The following is a 21,761-nucleotide window of genomic DNA, read 5'->3' on the forward strand; positions in this document are numbered from 1 at the left end:
CACACACACACACACACACACACACACACACACACACACACACGAACACACACACACAGACAGACAGAGACACTTCAGTCAAGATATTCATAATACTACTATCCGTTATGGCATCATTACATGGTGTGGTAACCTGTTCCTTTAAACACAAATCACAACTCCAGAACCTGATAGAAAGGGCTGAAACAGTAATTGGTGTGCTGCCCCCATCTTTCCACCAGGGGGTGTTTGAGGAGACGATGAGGAGGCAGGGTCTTAAAATCACCTGTGACCCAGACCTCATCCTTCACAAGAGGACCAACTGACGCCTTTGGGCAGAGGGTACAGGGCACAGCTACCAAACCGCCAGTTTAACAGGTAGAGGGTGTGTGCTGCAGCGGTGCCTGTGTGTCTCGAATGCCCAAGACAAATGTCTCTTAAGGGGGACAATAAAGGCTCATCCTAATCCTAAATTCTTAATCCTACTTGATTCAATATAGAGACCCTGTCATTTTAGCTTCAATATTGGTATTATTATATAATGATAAGAAACAAAGCAATACTTTAGCAAAGATGGCAAACTTAACACCTCCATCAGACTGAAAAAGGACAGAAACTCACAATCGCTTCTCCTGGGGGATGTCGAAGGAGGCGGCCATGTTCATGAGGGAGGGGAGGCAGTGCAAGTGGTGGCTGTGTGAGTGCGGGAGAATAGTGTTGGCCTGGAAACGGAACAAACACAAGGAAGTTAAATTAAGATGAATTACACACAATTCAACTTTAACTTGAAAGATTGTAGAAAAAGTTACCATGTGCAAAAGTTCTCCCAAGAGAATGGTGGCCCGTACTGAGATGCTGTCATCGCTGCTAGTGATCACCTCGATGAGACCCTGAGGGACACACACACACACACACACACACACACACACACACACACACACACACACACACACTTCGATGAGACCCTGCGGGGGACATGCGGGGGACATGAGGGGGGCATGAGGGGGGCATGAAGTGGTTTGCACTAGAACATGGAGACGCCACTAGGCAGGATTTGCCCACTGTTTCTAGAGCATTCATCTGGTCCGCGTGGACTCAAACAAACAGCTGTAAAACCTGGCAACCGATTGTGAGGCTGTCAGATGCACATATTCATTGATTTTATTGATTAATTCATACATTTTTTAATTTTTTATTTATTTATTAATTAGTTAGCTTAGAACTGCTACAGGGGAAATGTCAAACATCGACTTTGACAGCTGTTTGTTTTCGTTGAGTTGCCTTGCAACGCGACCATGCAACGTCACTTCCGGCTATTCACCGACCAGACGAATGGATGATACTGCTAGCCACTGAACTAAAGATTTGGTCACCATTTCCTTTAATTAAAGGCAAAGTCAGTGTTTTTTGTTGTGAATATCATGCAATCAGAGCTATATAATCATTATTAGTAGAGAAGCATTTTCACTTTTTCACAGCAAAAACTACGTACTACACCTTTAAATGTTCTGATAACCTTACCTCTAGGAGTCCACCTCTAATGAAGGCAGATAGTACCAAAGCAAGGTAGTTGTCCATCAAGTCTGGTCTAAAGACAGAGAGAAAGAGAGAGAGAGAGAGAGAGAGAGAGAGAGAGAGAGAAGAGAGAGAGAGAGAGAGAGAGAGAGAGAGAACAGAAACATAATTAAAAGATCTGAAACAGAACATGTCCAACACTTTCCATCCTATTTAGTGAACACAGCGTAAATATGACCTCTCAGTGGGGAACAGGGATGTGTGTGTAAACATGCCCTCTCAGTGGGGAACAGGGATGTGTGTGTAAACATGCCCTCTCCGTGGGGAACAGGGATGTGTGTGTAAACATGCCCTCTCCGTGGGGAACAGGGATGTGTGTTTGACTGCCATGCTGTGTGTTTGACTGCCATGTGAGCCATGCTGCTCACCTTGACCGCGCTCGATGAGGGAGAATAATTTTAGCTTCTGATGCCACAAAGCCATCAGCGAGTCTCCAGCTGTCCTGGAACCTGCTGGGATCTGAGAAACGGAACACGGACACACACACACACACACACACACACACAAAGGATGTTAACATGAACTTCCATAAGAGGCTGTCAAGAGGGTGAAAATGAGGACTTAAAATGGAGCAATGCCAAAAAGGGAATCTCATCATCACTCCAGCTACTTTGTGCTTGTGTGTGTGTGTGTGTGTGTGTGTGTGTGTGTGTGTGTGTGCACTTACCCACACTGAGCAGTGCCTCGATGAAGTCCTGCGTGACGACGGGGACAGGGAGGCGGAAGATGTCGTACATGACCTCCAGCAGCCCTCTCTGCTTAGGCAAACACACACAGGCAGGGCAGTCAGCTCACAGACACACACACACACACACACACACACACACACACACACACACACACACACAGGCAGGGCAGTCAGCTCACACACACACACAGGCAGGGCAGTTAGCTCACACACACACACACACACACGCAGGGCAGTCAGCGCACACACACACACACACACACAGGCAAGGCAGTCAGCTCACACACACACACACACACACACACACACACACACACAGGCAGGGCAGTCAGCTCACACACACACACACACACACACACACACACACAGGCAGGGCAGTTAGCTCACATACACACACACACGCAGGGCAGTCAGCGCACACACACACAGGGCCAAAATCTCAAGATCAACCTCATGTAAAGGGGAACCACACACTCACTCACACACTTTCTCTCTCACATTCACACTCTCCCACACACACACTTTTTATTATTTTGTTATTCTACACCCACTCTGCTACAGGGTGTATTCTGGGGTGAGTCATAAAGAACTAACTTCATTTCGAACGTAACAGAGCCCTGCAGCCACCCTGATGATGACGACTTCACAGACATATTATCTCCATATGCAGTTTGACTGGGAGTGGACTTGAGCTCAGTGGCGACTCCTAGTGGAGGCCAGGTGATCTGAGACGTGAACATCTCCAGCACAATACATATATAAAAAAAATATACTTTAATGAAAAAAAAAAAAATCAATTTGGATTATGATTCATATTTTTACTGTGACTCTGGTGACAGCAAAGCTTTGCTATGTCAAATGGTAACGCTTGTCGCCCTACAGTAGGCTTGCACGTACATTAATGCTGCTGAGGGGAGGTCAATCTAGGGTCACGCTCACTAATAGTAAGCTTGCACGTACTGTACATACTGCTGAGGGGAGGTCAATCTAGGGTCACGCTCACTAATAGTAAGCTTGCACGTACTGTACATACTGCTGAGGGGAGGTCAATCTAGGGTCACGCTCACTAATAGTAGGCTTACACGTACTGTACATACTGCTGAGGGGAGGTCAATCTAGGGTCACGCTCACTAATAGTAGGCTTACACGTACTGTACATACTGCTGAGGGGAGGTCAATCTAGGGTCACGCTCACTTTGGTCTCCTTTCACTTTTTTTTTCTTTTCTGACTGGACTGTGAAAGATAACAAAATAAAATTAAATAAAATGCCCTGAGTTTACTCAGTGAACTGCCGTTGTAAAGGTGTGTCAAGTAAAATACAAATATGTTAGTAAAGGTCAAGTAAAATACTAATATACAAACATTTCTTGTTGCACATCTATATGGTCGCGATGCCTTTTGAATAACTGCAATTAAATGGAAGGGAGGAATATGGACGAGACGTCGGTTGTGCGAAAATGGAGAGCAGGATACCGTTCCCCAGGCTGCAGCCCGCGGCACTAACGTTACTTAAGCTGACTTGCTGTTGAAGAGGACGACGCGAGTACATTCTGCGCAAACAAATTAGCCTATTTGTCCAGGTCAGTTAACAAACATGAAAAAAACAAAAGGACACTAATTATTAGTTCTCCATCATCAGGTCTAAATCAACTTAGTTCCCTCTCAGTCAAAAGTGCTGTTGCCCCAGGTCAAAGGTCAAGTTCACTGCGGGGTGGCTAGTGATGATGGTGGTGGTGATGATGATGATGATGATGATGATGATGATGAAGGCTAGTTCCAAGTCAGAATACACCAATAAATCTGAATCTGTCGACGTCACTGGTGATGTCTCATAGAGATGACGATCAGATGAATGGAATCAGACACACTAGACACATCTGCTCTTCGCCAGACGTGACTTCCACATTCGTTTGACACAGTCTGGAGACAGCGCCTTCAAAATGGGGACATGAAGTACGTTGAAAATGAACAAGACAAGGCCTACAGGCTTCCGTATATAAGACTTTCTATGAGCCCCTCCTCCAGGAGGTGTTTGAGTGATGGTTTTGAATGATCACATACCATTGATGCTGTATTCGTTCTAACCCTCTTTCAATCTCCATTGCACAGTGACGGTCTTCAGACAGCCACGCTAGTACACGGTGTGGGCTTCATGAGCCTTGACAAGTCCGGACAGCGCATGACAGGTCAGGCCAGGCCTGATGTCATTATTTCCGCTTGCAAGGAAAGCGCCCGGGTTTACCAGCAAACAGGCGGCATCACCACCACCACCACCACCACCACCACCACCACCACCGCCGCTCACAAACATCCTTCCCATGAGAAAAAGCTCGCTCACAAAGAGCACCAAGCCACCACAGGTGGTTTCACTTCTACAGAGAGATGTCAGCAGGCAGCAGGCAGCAGGCAGCCCACCCGCTTGAAGATGCTGAGTGACAGTGCAGGCCCGTCCACGCCCAGGCGCCCACGTCCTGTATGACAAGCTCCGTTAGTCCCTCCCCCCTTTTCTACTCACCCTCACTTCCATATTTGGTATACAGAGCAGGCCAATCAGGGACTGGATTCCAGAGTTGCCTGATTTGCAGAGGTTAATGATGCCTGCAGTTGGACAGAGAGAGAGAGAGAGAGAGAGAGAGAGAGAGAGAGAGAGAGAACAGGGTTAGTTACGGCCATAAGAGACACACGGGGTGGAGGAGGAGGTGGGGGGGGGGCTGAGAGGGAGACAGCGGAAGGTTAGTCAGGGTCATCACAGACGTACAGTGTGTGGTGTGCCAGGGTTACTGAGGACACTCACAATGGCAGAAGCCATGAGGTCAGCTTGCAGAAAGGATTTACACACACACACACACACACACACACACAAATATATAAACACAAACACACAAACACAAACACAGCACAAAATTGGACGCAGTGTTACACTAAGCTAAGTACATCCCAGAGGAAAGTTACAGCAGAGACTCTGACTCCCTCAGGGTTAGCGAGGACAGGCTACAAGAGGACATGCTACAAGAGGACATGCTACAAGAGGCTACATGAGGACATGCTACATGAGGCTACATGAGGACATGCTACATGAGGCTACATGCTACATGAGGCTACATGACGCTACATGAGGACATGCTACATGAGGCTACATGAGGACATGCTACAAGAGGACATGCTACATGAGGCTACATGAGGACATGCTACAAGAGGACATGCTACATGAGGCTACATGAGGACATGCTACATGAGGACATGCTACATGAGGCTACAAGAGGACATGCTACAAGAGGACATGCTACATGAGGACATGCTACAAGAGGACATGCTACAAGAGGACATGCTACAAGAGGCTACAAGAGGACATGCTACAAGAGGACATGCTACATGAGGCTACAAGAGGACATGCTACAAGAGGACATGCTACAAGAGGCTACAAGAGGACATGCTACATGAGGACATGCTACAAGAGGACATGCTACATGAGGACATGCTACAACAGGACATGCTACAAGAGGACATGCTACAAGAGGACATGGATGGAAACTCCAACACTAAACAGGTACAACCAAGAGGTAGCAGAAGAGGACAGTGACAACATCCACATTGGAACATGCAACATGAAGGAGTTGGACACACACTGGAGGAGTAGGGACACAGAACGCATGTCAGCGGAGGATAGACAGGGACACACACTCAAACCAACCCTCTTCAAGTCAAAGCCACCATTTAAAAAAATAAATAAATAAATAAATACGAAGCTCTAAATGTGTTGTTACACACTTAATTTCCAAAAGGGCTTTTCTATCTTCAAAAACATTAGGCAAGGGCCTGCTTTTGTTACTGCTGCCCAGGCAACCGTGTCAGCACAGCGTTGGAGATTAATAATTCATGAATCCATAATAACATCAATAAGTAAATGTGAAAAAGATAAAATACACTCTAGTCTAGTGGTACTTCTAGAAAAGGAAGTAAAAAAAAAAAAAAAAATCTTAAACAAACAAGATGTGAAAATAGGATTAAATGTACATTTCAAAAATTCAAACACGTGAAATGTGCGGTGCTCACCCGACCAGGAGCGAAAGGAGGCCACGATTGACATCTTACTGGCCAGAAAGCGAGCTTCTCTGTCCTCTCTGCAGGGGGGAGAGTTATTAGGGAAATGTCAAAAAGTCGCCCATTTAACTGATCATTATCCCTTAACAGAGCGGAGCTGTACCATCAAAACAGTAGACGCTCTCAGTACGCCCCCTAACCGAGAGTCTATTCATAGACTCATTTAATAATAGCTAATCATATTCCACTATGGAATTCACTGAATCCAGGTCAGACACACGGATATCATCAAAACCAAGAAGCAGACAAGAACACCCAGACACACACGTACACACGCATGTGTGCACACACACACACACACACCCACATCCACACACAGACCTACACACACTTACTTGAGCTGGCTCTCCGAAGTGTCAGGATTGTGTCTGTAGTGAAAGTCTGTGTAAGGTGCGAGGATTTGCTGCGGAAAGACAAAGGAGATTGAGTTGTTGGTTGCAGTTCTGTGGTACGATCCTATGTTCAGTACAGACTTTCTCAGTAATTGCACACACCTGCACATCACGCCCACAGATTCAAACCTATGATATAACATAGTGACAGGGCAGGTAACGGTCCCGGCCACAAAGCCAATGTCTTCATATTAATATAGTTCATATCTGTTGCATCCGTTTCACATCGAAGCTCCCAACATCCCAGGTTTGTTATTTAAAAGGTACATTTTATCCTTTTACAACATTAGTTCAATGGTGGTTACTCATTAAAAAAGAATCAACATGCATCTAGTTTAGCTACATGACGATGAAGAAAGTCATTTCTTATTTTATTTTTCATGCGTTTCATAGTTTTTCGCAGCGCTATCCTCTCAGTAGTGTCCGAGTGATCGGAGGTGGCTGCTGCAGCTTGGGGGAGCGCGGGGGTCACGAGGGTCGTGGGGGTCACGGGGGTCACGGGGGTCGCGGGGGGTCGCAGGGGGTCGGCTCCTACCTCCAGCTCGACGTCGGGCCGCACGTACTGGCGCGTGTTGGGGTGGTTGAGCAGGTGCAGGATGGTGGCGATGAGCGCCTCGTTGATGCGGCTCAGCTGGCAGTCGATGACGTTCTTCAGGATGGTGCTTAGGCCTCCCCGCTTGGCCACCACCTCTGGGTTCTTCAGTGCTGATGGATCGGAGAACACACACGCGCACGCGCACGCGCAGGCGCACGCACACGCACACGCACACGCACACGCACACGCACACGCACACGCACACGCACACGCACACGCACACGCACACGCACACGCACACGCACACACACACACACAGGCACACGCACATACACAGGCACACGCACACACACACGCACACACACACACACACACACACACACACACACACACACACACGCACACGCACAAACAGATGCACGCGCACACACGCAAGCACACACGCACACACACAAAGAATTCACACTCTGTTAATATACATCTGTGTGTGTGAAAAGTTATTGGTGCATGTTTATTTTTTGTGTCTGTGTGTGAGTGTTTATGTATGTGTTTGCATGTGTTGGCACATGCCTGTGCATGTGTATATTGGTATGTGTGTGCTTACCCAGCTCACAGATGATGGCTATACACGCTCGCACCATGCGATCCCTTTCCTGCAGCCCATCGTTGCCCACGGCGATGAGGGAGTTAGTGACTGAGCTTGGGAAGACTAGGGCGTTCACAGTGATCATCTACACACACACACACACACACACACACACACACACACACACAGGAAGGAGAGGGAGAGGGAGAGGGAGAGCAAGACACATGCCTGGTTTAAGCCTTAATAAGCTTGCTGGGTACTAAGACCAAAAGGGTTGTTAACCTACAAATGCACTGAGGGTTGAGTCATGGTTTTAAATAAAACTGGAAAAAAGAAAAAAGGAAAAAAAAGACATTTTCATTTTTCTCACTTGATGCATTTCACTCAGAAAATCAATTAAAAAAAAGAAACTTCTAAAGAAGAAACTGTGTGGTATCCGATATACTTATATAAACTTAGATGTATTCTTCCATATAACCCACGCCTTGCTCTAATCTACAACAGAACAGAAAACAACATGTCGGCCAGCGTCAGAAGTTGTCTTTTTCCGTATCAGGGTGCCACATTCCCTCCACCACTTCCACAGTACCTGGGAATTATATATATAAATCTTTATTTCAGACGCCAAGTTCCATATAAAATAACAGACATACAACTATAAAAAAAAGAGAGAAAAACAAGAAGATACAACATACATAATACAGTTCATTAAAAAGTATGAAGACTTTTGTGCCAATGTCGTCTTAATGTCGAAGTAAATCGATAGCAGCTCTTTATAGATATTGTGTTCTGACACAGGGAAAAAGCCCTGCTCTTTTGAATTATAGATATTGTGTTCTGACACAGGGAAAAAGCTCTGCTCTTTTGAATTATAGATATTGTGTTCTGACACAGGGGAAAAAGCTCTGCTCTTTTGAATTATAGATATTGTTTTCTGACACAGGGAAAAAGCCCTGCTCTTTTGAATTATAGATATTGTGTTCTGACACAGGGAAAACGTTCTGCTCTTTTGAATTCTAGATACTGTGTTCTGACACAGAGAAAAAGCCCTGCTCTTTTGCATTCAAACTGAATGCAGGCAGGGTCAGATCAAAGGGTTCATTGTTTAACCACCCCCCCCCCACACACACACACACACACACACACACACTCAACTACGCACACAGGAAATCCATGTGTCTTGCAGACGAATGCGAAAACAAACACTCCTTTATTGACGACAGCATTATCAAAACAGAGAGACCGAGTCTAATTGTTTCCTGAGCTTCCAAGGCACAATGGGGGACATTTATCCGACCCTTGTACTCATGCAAATAAACCCAAATTCAATTTGAACTGGCAGTGGAAATGACAAGGGAAACCCCATGTTTATCCTCCAATATTCCTCATTGTTAGATTAGGGCCAATAAACAAAAACAATATGAATACATCCATTTACAAGCTTCCTGACTTGATTTCTCTGTAAACCGAGGCTTTACGAGTCTGTGTACGGGCATGAGGGACAAACTGTGTGCGTCGTGTCTGTCTGTCGTGTCTGTCTGTTGTGTCTGTCTCACACATGCATGTGTGTGTGTGTGTGTGTGTGTGTGTGTGTGTGTGTGTGTGTGTGTGTGTGTGTGTGTGTGTGTGTGTGTGTGTGTGTGTGTGTGTGTGGTGTGTGTGTGTGTGTGGTGTGTGTGTGTGTGTGTGTGTGTGGCTCACCTTGCGCACCAGGCGCAGAGCCTGAGTCCGCTCCACCTCGTTGCTCTGCTGGATGTCTATGCATCTGCACACAGTGGAAGGTCAAAGGTTAATATGGTGACATAGGGAAAATAGATGCCACATGCTTTACACTCTTATGCTAGGTCCCGCATCTTAACATTCACATCGCATACTTAAACATTTAAGACATTCTATCCACATTTCACAGTATGAAGGACATGAATTAGCCAGCATGACCTTGGTGTTGCTAACATCACGCTAGGTGTTCTGCATCCGTGCTAAAAAAGATGTTCCTTTTTTTCGTAAAATCAACACCAAGCCGTACATATTGACAAAACAAATGGCACATCTCTTTGAGGAAAGAGGAAGTGTTCCACTCTGGACCACTGGTTAAAAAGTAACCCGGGGCAACTGGAGTGTAAACGAACCAAAGGAGCTTGACTTGAGCAGTTCCCAGTAGGAACACATTCTTTCCACACAGGTAAACAGGTGAGTAAACCCACATGTGTGTGTGAGTGTGTGTGTGTGTGTGTGTGTGTGTGTGTGTGTGTGTGTGTGCGTAACAAGCCCTGATACAAGGCAGTCCTTTACTAATCTGTGCCAAGACGTGCTAGCCTGTGGTAGGCTGTGTGGATGTGGTACTCTGTAAGCTGGTGCTCTGCAGCTGTGCGCTAGCTGTTAGCTGATAGTAGCAACGTTCCAGCACAACCCTCTCCTCGTTTTCAGAACCTCCACTCCCCTGAGCTAAACACACTGACTTTAATCCAGACAGACGCACCATTCTCTGCCTCTCCCTGCTATTCACTATTTTGCCTCTCTCTCTCTCTCTCTCTCTCTCTCTCTCTCTCTCTCTCTCTCTCTCTCTCTCTCTCTCTCTCTCTCTCTCTCTCTCTCTCTCTCTCTCTCTCTCTCTCTCTCTCTCTCTCTCTCTCTCTCTCTCTCTCTCTCTCTCTCTCTCTCTCTGCCTCTCTCTCTCTCTCTCTGCCTCTCTCTGTGCCTTTCTCTCCCTGTGCCTTTCTCTCCCTGTGCCTTTCCCTCTAACCCAAAAGAACTCCCTCTCTAAAGGTTTCTCTGCAACAGGGTCTTTCCTCTGTTTCCCTATCTCTCTCTCGCTCTCTCACTCTTGCTCTCCCTCTCTCACTCACACAAACATGCCTCACGGATCCTAACATGAGCTGATCTATTCTTCTCTAGGCATTAACATCACGAGGTGGTAGTGATGTGTGTGTGTGTGTGTGTGTGCGCATGCACGCACACGTATTTGTGTGTGTGTGTGTGTGTGTGTGCGCGCACGTATTTGTGTGTGTGTGTGTGTGTGTGTGTGTGTGTGTGTGTGTGTGTGTGTGTGTGTGTGTGTGTGTGCGCATGCACGCACACGTATTTGTGTGTGTGTGTGTGTGTGTGCGCACGTATTTGTGTGTGTGTGTGTGTGTGTGTGTGTGTGTGTGTGTGTGAGAGGGGGTAGTTGTTCAAACAGCATTAGCCCAGTTGTATCCAGTCACTGCTGCCGATACTGACCAACAGACCACAGCAGTGACATAAGCAGTGAGGTATTTCACTGGACAGTGCAACAATAACAAAAAAGAGACCTAAACCACAGCCAGGGCTTGATATCAAACAGACCTTTCTTTACGACATGCTAACTAAATCAAAGGAAAACAAAACGCACAACACTTGAATCAACAGCCAGTCAGTGTCTGCAGAAATGAAAAGTCTATGCAACTTTGATGGGGTTGTTCTCAGCACAGAGCGAAGCATAAAATGAATGATATGATATGATAGCCCTTAGTCTTACCTTACGCAAATGGTGAATTACGGATGACACTGACGATATTTTAACGCTATTGTTATCAACATTCTACAGTATCCCAAGATAGAAAGTTCAGTCAACAAAGTAGGTTTTGTCATTAGCTTTCTTATTATGTTTATTAAGCTGTTTTTTCCCCCCCGTAAATTCTGTGAAACCTGGTCATCATTAGCAAACCCAAACAATTAATAAATGAAATTGGTCATATTTGCTTGCTTCTATTTTTTCTAAACAACATTCATTTGTTTAGCCGTGTGCGTGTAGTAGTCTAGTCATATGACAGACTCAATGTTCCATTGAGAAATCCGTCCACAACGTTGCACATTAATTCCATCACAACAACAGCTGGGAAACCAAACTGGCCATTTTCTTCCATACTTCCAGACAACTGATTTACCCTTTTCCGCTGTTGCCATCCTTCCTCTTGTTTACCAAGGGCTCTCACTGGAAACTGAATGCGTGTGAGATCTAGTGTCACTTGATTAACAAAGTACTCGATGTTGATGTAGAAGCTTCGACAATTGATGTAACTGCTTTGAGTACTGGAATGCTCAAATACTCTGTGCAACCCCCAGTAAGAGGGCTAAGCCATTTGGGTATTTGTCATGGAATTTTTCACCCTTTACCAGGACTGTATTAACCTCAGAATTAAGACTCACACAACCAAGAATATAATAAATAATTGACTTTTACTCTGGCAAAGAGGAGTGCATGGTTTCAGAACGCTGTTCAACCCATCAATGATTTCTCTTCTAGAAATGTCTAGTCTTTATGGAGAGAAAATGTTCACAGTTCATACAGGAAAACACTCCCATCTTGTACCATCTCGTCCTTGGTTCCCAGAGATAAGAATGTTTACCTAAGACCCCCAAACCCAAACTCTAACACAACAGTCCAGAATGAGTTCACATAAACACATGGTCTCCTAATTCAGTCCTACCCTAAACATCAAATGACAGGTCTGAGTTTAACATCTCACAAACTCAGAATTCCTCTCATCAGAACAAAGGAACATCTGAGACCCCATCTAACAAACTAATATCAAACTACAACACATATCATGATAATAATTATATAGCATATTTCTTTCACAGTATTCCTTTGGGCTTGGGGCAGGCTCCACTCCTCACCTGGATATCAGGTAGTCCACCTGGAGTCGCAGAACCTTCTGGAGGATGGCGGAATCTCTGATCAGGTAGCGGAGGGCTCGGAGACCAGCAGCGCGCACCTCCTTGGCCTCGTTCAGCAGGGCCAACCGCAGGCTGTGGGGATGAAGAAGGTTAATCCACAGCTCTCAGATAACCCAAACCGCAGGCTGTGGGGATGAAGAAGGTTAGTCCACAGCTCACAGACACCCCAACCGCAGGCTGTGGGGATGAAGAAGGTTAGTCCACAGCTCACAGACACCCCAACCGCAGGCTGTGGGGATGAAGAAGGTTAGTCCACAGCTCACAGACACCCCAACCGCAGGCTGTGGGGATGAAGAAGGTTAGTCCACAGCTCACAGACACCCCAACCGCAGGCTGTGGGGATGAAGAAGGTTAGTCCAGACACCCCAACCGCAGGCTGTAGGGGATGAAGAAGGTCAGTCCACAGACACCCCAAACCGCAGGCTGTAGGGGTGAAGAAGGTTAGTCCACAGCTCTCAGACACCCCAAACCCAGAGATTAACTAGTCACAAACTTGCAGACGCACTGGACCCACTCTAGCTCCAGTTTGCTTTTTCAAGACCATCAGGAGACATTATTTGTTTGTTGTCTAAACAGACAACCAGATAATAATAATAATAATAATAATAATAATACCAATCATTTCTATTTCTAAACACAGTGTTGTTTCCATTATCTATTAAACTCTGAGGATTCATCAAGAGATAAACAGCAGGCGCTAATCACGGAGCACTTCAGCTTTTCCCACGGCCAGCGCACTCTAGCGCACAACAAACAGAGGAATACACTGGACTGGGCATCGCTGGGCCGTGACTCACCAGATGATGATTTCTTCGTAAGTGAAGCCCAACTTGTCCTCGGAGTGGCCTACATTGCTGAGGAGCTATGGGGAGACAGAACCGAATCAGAACACACTCAAACAACCAGAACCAGACCCGAATCAGAACACACTCAAACAAACAGAACCAGAACCAGATCAGAACACACTCAAACAACTGCAACCAGAACCAGATCAGAACACACTCAAACAAACACAACCAGATCAGAACACACTCAAACAACTGCAATCAGAACCAGAACCAGATCAGAACACACTCAAACAACTGCAACCAGAACCAGATCAGAACACACTCAAACAACCAGAACCAGAACCAGATCAGAACACACTCAAACAACTGCAACCAGAACCAGATCAGAACACACTCAAACAAACAGAACCAGATCAGAACACAAACAACCAGAACCAGAACCAGATCAGAACACACTCAAACAAACAGAACCAGATCAGAATACACTCAAACAACTGCAACCAGAACCAGATCAGAACACACTCAAACATTACCAGAACCAGATCAGAACACACTCAAACAACTGCAACCAGACCCAGATCAGAACACACTCAAACAAACACAACCAGATCAGAATACACTCAAACAACTGCAACCAGAACCAGATCAGAACACACTCAAACATTACCAGAACCAGATCAGAACACACTCAAACAACTGCAACCAGAACCAGATCAGAACACACTCAAACATTACCAGACCCAGATCAGAACACACTCAAACAAACACAACCAGACCCAGATCAGAACACACTCAAACAAACACAACCAGATCAGAACACACTCAAACAAACAGAACCAGATCAGAACACACTCAAACAACTGCAAACACAACCAGAACCAGAACACACTGCCTGGGTTGGGTGAAAGGCATCATCAAGGATACATCCCCCTCTAACCATGGACCTTTTACTCTCCTCCCATTTGTACACAAGTTAGCGTTAAGCTATAAGCGTCATTTATACTCGCTTTTTTACGTAGAAATCGCTTTGCAACACGCACAACCCTTGGGGAACCTTAGGGAACCATAAACCAAAACGAGTCCCTCGATGCAACTGCGCGGTCAGCCGTAGTTGTAGTTGCAAGAGTATATAAGCCCCTTTACGCTGACGCTTAACGCTTACGCTTACCGTCAACACTTATCCTTTCCTCTCTCTGTGTCTGGCCAATGGGAGGACAGGTGGGGATATTTGCAGTTTGCATGTGAGATAAAGGTTGTATTCAGTGCATTCATTACTGTCAAATGTTGTTGTTATTGTTGTTGATCCACTTGGCAAAAAACAAAGACAAACAGCAGGCCCGTCTTTTCCCCAAAGCAGACAGTAGAGGGGTGTGCCTTTGACATGCTGAGAGAGCGCTGTACAGAGATGTGTCATATGTAGCTGAGACTCTCCCAGTCACCACACAACTCCTTCAGAGACCAGGCCAGCATGAGGGCGGAAGACACAGGGATGCAGATCCATCACAGAGACTCTCAATACCTTTAATAGGACGCCTCACTACATCTGCTGACAAGGCCCTAATCAACCCCCCCCACCCCACCCCCACTTAGTAACACACTAAAAAGGCAGACTAGTGTTGGCAGGACAAGCCACTATCCAGTTCCACATCCTTCAACAACAACACTCACACTCACACACACTCACAAACACACACTCATTCTGCTGTTGCACACTTAGATGCTCTCAGCTTCCCATCCCAGTCTGAATCACAACTCTCCTCAGCCCACGCACAAACCAAAACACTGCGTTTATAAATACAGCCTCTAAATACAGCCGAGGCCAGCAGCCCTCGAGGCTGCAATAACATAATCCTATGGTGGGCGGTGAGAGTAGCGAGAGGCTCCGCTACTGTACGGGGTACACTGCCTGCTTCCACTGACAACACGGACAGCACGCGTTGGAACTGAAGGGAGATTCGCTTAGAATAGCTTTAAAATTCACAAATATATATTTCAAGGCGATTCGACGAAAATGTATTTCCTAATACACATACAGTATAAATGTCGCGCGATCCCCAAATGTAAACGCGGTTACATTTCTTTACAGGCTGACGAAGGTGCACGTTTGTGAAATGTTAAATGATCAACTAAGAATTTCATAATTTTGATATCAAGAGCTATACACTCTGTGCTATGGTACTACCTATTACAGCACAGCAACAACACCCCACTAAAAGCTTTGGTCTGCATCATGAACCTCTGGCCTATGACGTATGAACAGAGGACAGACCCGTGGCCAGTGGGGTCAGTGGGCATTGCCTCTGCAGTGGTCTTCTGCTCTGAAGTCATCCATCATCCGTCTTCTTTCCATCCCAGCCCCCTATAGCCCCAGAGCTCACACACACACACACACACACACACACACACACACACACACACACACACACACACACACACACACACACACACACACCCCTATAGCCCCAGAGCTCACACACACACACACACACCCCTATAGCCCCAGAGCTCTCCTGTCCAGCCAGATGACCCCCCCCCCCCCCCCCCCCTCCGCTAAAGAGTTGACCTTTGACCTAAGAGACAAGCGCCACGATTCGGACAGGGTTAGGGTTGGGCTCCCCCTCCCACCTCTCCTCTTCCGTATGAGCGCTGGGGAGGAGTGGCCAGCACACACACACACACACACACACACACACACACACACACACACACACACACACACACACACACACTCTAGATATCAGAGGGAAGAAAACTCTGACGTTCCGCCTTTTTACTGATCACGTGCGGCTGTGCAATAAAGACGCATATTCACTGTTTCACACATTTTCCTCTGTAGTGTCACTCTCACAACCACTGAGGATCCCAAGGCAAAGCTTCGAGTATCAGCTCACGATCAATCAAGTTAGGGTGGGGAGTGTGTGAGTGTGTGTCTGTGTGGGTGTTAGGGATTTCTTTCACAGTGGGGGGGATGACTTTTCCCTGCATCAGTGCTCCTCCTGACAGCCTATGAGCCTGGTCTGGTGGAGAGAGAGAGAGAGAGAGAGAGAGCTAGACAGAAAGACAACAAGAGAGAGAGAAAGAAAACGAAAGAGAGAGAAAGAAAGATAGATAGATAGAAAGAAAGACAGATGTATAGAGAGTTAGATAGATAGATAGATAGATAGATAGATAGATATATAGAGAGATAGATATGTTATCGTGAGAGGCCCCTCTCATGTTTGGCCAGACCAGACACCACCTGTACACCAGTTAGATTACTACTAGCCAGCACCTCATGGCCTACTGGGACCCATAATGCATCTGTTTACCCAGCATCCTCTTAGCCGAGGCTTAAGCCAGGGGAAGGGAGGGGAGGGGAGGTCACACTGGTGTAGTGTGCGTCTCCAGGAGTGGGGAGGGGAGGGGAGGGGAGGGGAGGGGAGGGGAGGTCACACTGGTGTAGTGTGCGTCTCCAGGAGTGGGGAGGAGAGGGGAGGGGAGGGGAGGTCACACTGGTGTAGTGTGCGTCTCCAGGAGTGGGGAGGGGAGGGGAGGGGAGGTCACAGCTCCAGGAGTGACACAGAGCAGACTTGAGCACTGCAGTCTGTGAGGTCGGCCCTGGTGAGGCAAGTTGATTAACCGTCTCTCTGGGCTCCGTGGCGTGATATCACCACCCGAAAAACCAACCCCTCAGCCCGCACACACACACACACACACACACACACACACACACACACAAACACACACACACACCACGAAGCATCAATGAAATATTCTGACTGAGAGGAGAGCAGAGCAGAGCAGAGCAGAGCAGAGGAGAGGAGAGGAACATGATTACATAAAATGCTTGATGCACAGCTCTCACAGCCAGGGCCACAGTGGAGAAGGGGGTGGGGGTGGGAGGGTGAGATTTTGGTGCAGTGCTCACGCTGCACCAATAACACACTCTCCTGAGGACCGCTCCGAAAATGACCCGATTTCTGGCCCTTAAGGCTCTCTGTCGTCTCACACACACACACAAGCTGATGCAAGACAAGGTCTCATAGTGCATGCGGTGCAACATGGACCTACTCCCCAGTACAGGACGTGGAACTTGAATAGTTTAGGCTGAGTTCAGGTTGAGTTCAGCTGCTCCTTCAAATGTAAAAAAGGCTGTTTATTTCTGCTGCTTCACATTTTTGGAGTGTGGCTCTATGCCCTCCTCTGCAGCGCTGACAGACCAACACACACACAAACACTGGTCAATATACCCACACACAAACAGAAACACTAGTCAACACACAGAAACACTAGTCAACACACACACACACACACACACACACACACACACACACACACACACACACACACACACACACACACACACACACACACACACACACACACACACACACACACACACACACACACACACACACACACACACACACACACACACACACACACACACGTCAAACCTTGATGAAGTTGTTCAGGTGGCCCAGTTTGCGCATGTTGGAGACCCCTTGCTGTTTGGCCACATTTTGGAGGATCTCGCGCAGGTTGTCTGCGGGGTCTGAAAGTGCAAGAGAGATGAAACGACAGATGAGCTCTCTAGAAGCTAGTCATAGGACAGGCAGGGGGAGAGTAAAACTGAGTGCTGCTGACCCTGGATCTGTCCATAACTGAACAAAATATGATACAGAACTATTCCTATAAGGATCCCCAATAAGATGACCTCTCTTGACCTCTCTTGACTAACATCATTCAAATATGTTACATTTGCTTGCATGAGTCCATTAGGCATTCAGCTCTCCTCAGCCCCGTGGACTATAGGCCTACATACTCATACGGATGGACCAGATACTAAGAATGTGAAGCGTACTAAGGGTGGTGGATGCTTCTAGCATCATAAGTGACGTGGTGCCTCTCTGTCACTCTCTGCTCCGGTAAGACCATCATGTCACAACAGCAGCTCTTTCAGGCCGGCGCCAGCGGAACAGGACCGGCTACCAACGGTACCACAAGCGAGACAATTCAAAACAAAAAGTTCTTTGCAATGGACATAAGTGCATCAGAGAAGACCACACACCACATCAGGAGACGAGCAGTGGCTCAGCTGTGCCTGTTTATGTGGCCAACATGGCTATTCTGCACTCTGCTGACGCAAAAAAAAAAAAAGAGCATCTCAATTCAGATGTGCGTGCACAAAACACACTGACTCCCAGTCAGGATAAATCACCATAGACACCCAGTCAGGATAGATCACCATAGACACTTCGGTTTAACGTAAAACGTACCTCCCATCTCTTCAAACGCCCAAATGCATAATACTGCTACACAATGGAACTCTATGGTGCCCTTCTATCTATCAAGTCATCTAACCCAGAATAAAACTCAATTGTTGTCATGACACACAGACATTGTGGACCCAAGACTAAACAGGACCCAAGACTAGACAGGACCTAAAACTAAATAGAACCCAAGACTAAACAGGACCTAAGACTAAATAGTAACGTCTCTCCAAGCACAGAAAATATCAATAACACTGATGGTGGAATAATACTACTAATAATAAGTCAGCCGGGCAGCTTTCCCCTCGGCTGTTAAACGGTTAAATTTGACCTTTGGATCTGACCTTTGGATCTGACCTTGGTCTGAGATGTTTTTTCCCCCAGGGACTCGGGCCAGCTGACTGACACGGCGTGAAGGTCAGCTGGCGTTAGAGTGGACAACAACAGCTGAGCTGTCAGTCACATCCCATCAGTCAATCATCATCATCACCATCACCATCCTCATCAGGAAGGATGAGCAACACAGGAGAGGAGTTCCGCTGTATACATGCGTGTTCTGACACCAGGCCCACCTAAATTCACTGTTGTCTTTGTACGAGATGGGGTATGCCTGCTGAAACTCACACATGACATGCACTGGCACCAATGGAACAGCATGATATGATGGTGTCAGACGGGCTGAGACGGGCTGAGCTAGCGAGCCTGACGTGAGCATGAAGCACGGTGTCTGGCGCTCTAAGCCCGATGGGCTCTCTCAGAGCAGCACCAGCAGAACAAAGGTGCCTGCAACTAGGTCGCCTCACAGAGGCTATGTATGGCTCAGAAATTGTGCCATGTTTCCCCCAGGTGCCAGGGAAATAGCTCTGGTTTCAAAAGCAGCCCTACGAGAGCCCAACCAGCCCTGGAAGGCGCGGAGGAGACGTAAGCAACAGAGACAACACCATTAGCCTGTTCTCTCCACTCCCCCCCCCCCCCCCCCCCCCCAATAATAGCTTTGGGCTTTGCAAGTTTATTTAATACCCCTTAGGCTTTTTCTTTGATCATCATGGAAACAGTAGATATTTTGCATGTGTGTGTGTGTGTGTGTGTCTGTCTGTGTGTGTGTGTGTGTGTGTGTGTGTATGTGTATGTGTGTGTTCTCCGGTGCACTGAACCCAGAAGCGGAAGCAGGCTGTGTGTTGCTCGTGAGACTTTGTGAATGGAGCAGAGGAGAGGTGAAGCGGGGTGAGCAGGCTCCTCCCCCCCACCACTGCTCTGCGCTTCCTGCCAGGGCCAGCTCCACGGGGAGACTGTGAGGATGCGATGATGTCACCACGTGGGATGGATGCGGATCTCTCCCCCCTGCTCTGTCTGACTAGCCAGGTCTTTGTTGGGGGGGGGGTGTTGTAACTGGACTGGCCTTTGTTTGGGGGCGGGGGGGGGGGGGGGGGGGGGGGTGCCTCTGATCTCACACACACAAAAGCACAGTCGCTGCAGACATAAACATGTTCACTTCATCTGAAAGTGTTTCTTTGGACCTTTTAGGATTTTTCCAGACAAATGTTTAATCATCACTTTGACCGAAAGGGTATTGATAGCCTTAACCAAACAAAAAAAAATGTAAAGACCCCCAACTCCAAAACTTTCCAAACTCACAGTCACCTCTTACCAAGCCGGCATGAGCGTGACAATGTCACAGGAACAGGAACTAAGCTTATACAACTGGAAACAGCAACAGTGAAGATCAGGGCAGCTAAATACAGGTACCTTCATCTGAGGGGCCAACTTCACAATAGTCTCAACGAATCTCAAACACAGAACATCGCTTGGCTACAAGTGGACAGCTGAAGGAGTTCACACTTCATCCAAAAACAACAAGCGTGTTCAAATAGACCAGCACAGAGAAAGTGACTCATATTTGGCTGTCAACACACAACTAGGTTCAAGCAGCTGGATTGCATGAGCCATTCTGTGCCAAGTGACCGTGCTCTCCTACAGAGACTAAAGTGTGCTGCTGTTGTTTCAGCGTTCATCCTGACACTTCTGTCAAACACTGGTAAACAGGATGTGAGTCATTTGAAGTCCGGCTCACTGCAGCGGTTATGCAAAGGTCATGGGTCAGCCCTAAGAAGTCAAAATGTCAAAGGTGAACTGCAGCTCACCACAGCAGGGTTGATTCTGGGCAGTAAGTGACTCATGCAAGACTAGACCAAAGACACACACCTTGCAGAAACAACACAGACCCCGGCTGATCACTGGTCAACTAAAAACAAAGAACACAACTTCTGCACACTATCGATGCACATAGTGTGTTTTTCTGTAATATGATGTGATCATCAACATTTCCTGCACCCAGGAGGAAGAGGAGGGTGGGGGATGGATTAGGTGTTATCATGCATTCCAGCACCAGAAGGCATGAGAGAAGCAATCTTCATCAACACAGCTGACTCAGACGCATTCCCCTGCCAACTCAATTTGTGCACATCTTACTTGTCTCAGCGTCTCCATTCCCTGGATTGCACATTCCTCTTCAGCTTCAACCCTTCCACAGCCTCTCTCTAAAGCACACACACCACTACTTGCATCAAACTAGTCAAATCAACTTTAAACACATCTTCTAAAAAGACATCGTGCTGTGGTAAAACACATGACAGACCATGCAGTGGCCAATGGCATACTATAAACAAGTACAAGAGGACATTCTACACACGGCACGGCGCTGTGCTCACAGTCATTCCGTTCGTGCACTGTCCAGACATCCAATTAGGCCAATCCATAACGAGTTGGCTGGCTAAGTTAATTGTTGATGTTTCCATTGCGTTTGCATTCCGTTATCGATCTGCAGTCCACCCGCATTGACCCTGGCGGTGGAGTAGCGCTAGTGCGGCCCTGCCCCATCGCGAACACGCTACCGCCTCTGTGTTTACACCAAAGGAATGTCCATCATATGCGGGTGTCACAAAACAAGTTCGCACTCTCTCTTGTATTTGCTGTCAACTACAAATCATGCGGTAGCTCGTAATACTACCGACAGCCTAAACAAATAACCCGGATTTCTTTGCTTTACTGACTACTTTGTATTCTCGTGCGTGCACCACGATATCTGAGCAATGATGGGCATGACCACGCACGCCATGCCGAACATAATATAAGGTTTGCAGACTTGTATCAGGCACATATCACATCA

The 21,761-nt window shown here is 47.0% G+C and overlaps 1 protein-coding gene across 5 annotated transcripts in view; it reads right to left on the reverse strand.

Annotated features, from left to right (window-relative positions):
• The window catches only part of rictorb (RPTOR independent companion of MTOR, complex 2b), a 46,881-nt gene that overhangs the window by 24,567 nt on the left and 553 nt on the right, over positions 1-21,761 (reverse strand). For all 5 annotated transcript variants that reach the window (XM_031578486.1, XM_031578482.1, XM_031578484.1 and 2 more), the window contains 14 exons: positions 17,780-17,877; positions 13,353-13,417; positions 12,496-12,627; positions 9,559-9,622; positions 7,876-8,002; positions 7,272-7,441; positions 6,680-6,747; positions 6,297-6,364; positions 4,759-4,841; positions 2,222-2,309; positions 1,923-2,013; positions 1,501-1,567; positions 789-869; positions 601-701 (listed from right to left, as the gene is read on the reverse strand). In XM_031578486.1, the coding sequence (XP_031434346.1) occupies positions 601-701; positions 789-869; positions 1,501-1,567; positions 1,923-2,013; positions 2,222-2,309; positions 4,759-4,841; positions 6,297-6,364; positions 6,680-6,747; positions 7,272-7,441; positions 7,876-8,002; positions 9,559-9,622; positions 12,496-12,627; positions 13,353-13,417; positions 17,780-17,877 (1,303 nt within the window). The remainder of the gene's footprint in view (positions 1-600; positions 702-788; positions 870-1,500; positions 1,568-1,922; positions 2,014-2,221; positions 2,310-4,758; positions 4,842-6,296; positions 6,365-6,679; positions 6,748-7,271; positions 7,442-7,875; positions 8,003-9,558; positions 9,623-12,495; positions 12,628-13,352; positions 13,418-17,779; positions 17,878-21,761) is intronic.

Source organism: Clupea harengus, chromosome 12 (genome assembly GCF_900700415.2).
Source record: "Clupea harengus chromosome 12, Ch_v2.0.2, whole genome shotgun sequence".
Lineage (NCBI taxonomy): Eukaryota > Metazoa > Chordata > Actinopteri > Clupeiformes > Clupeidae > Clupea > Clupea harengus.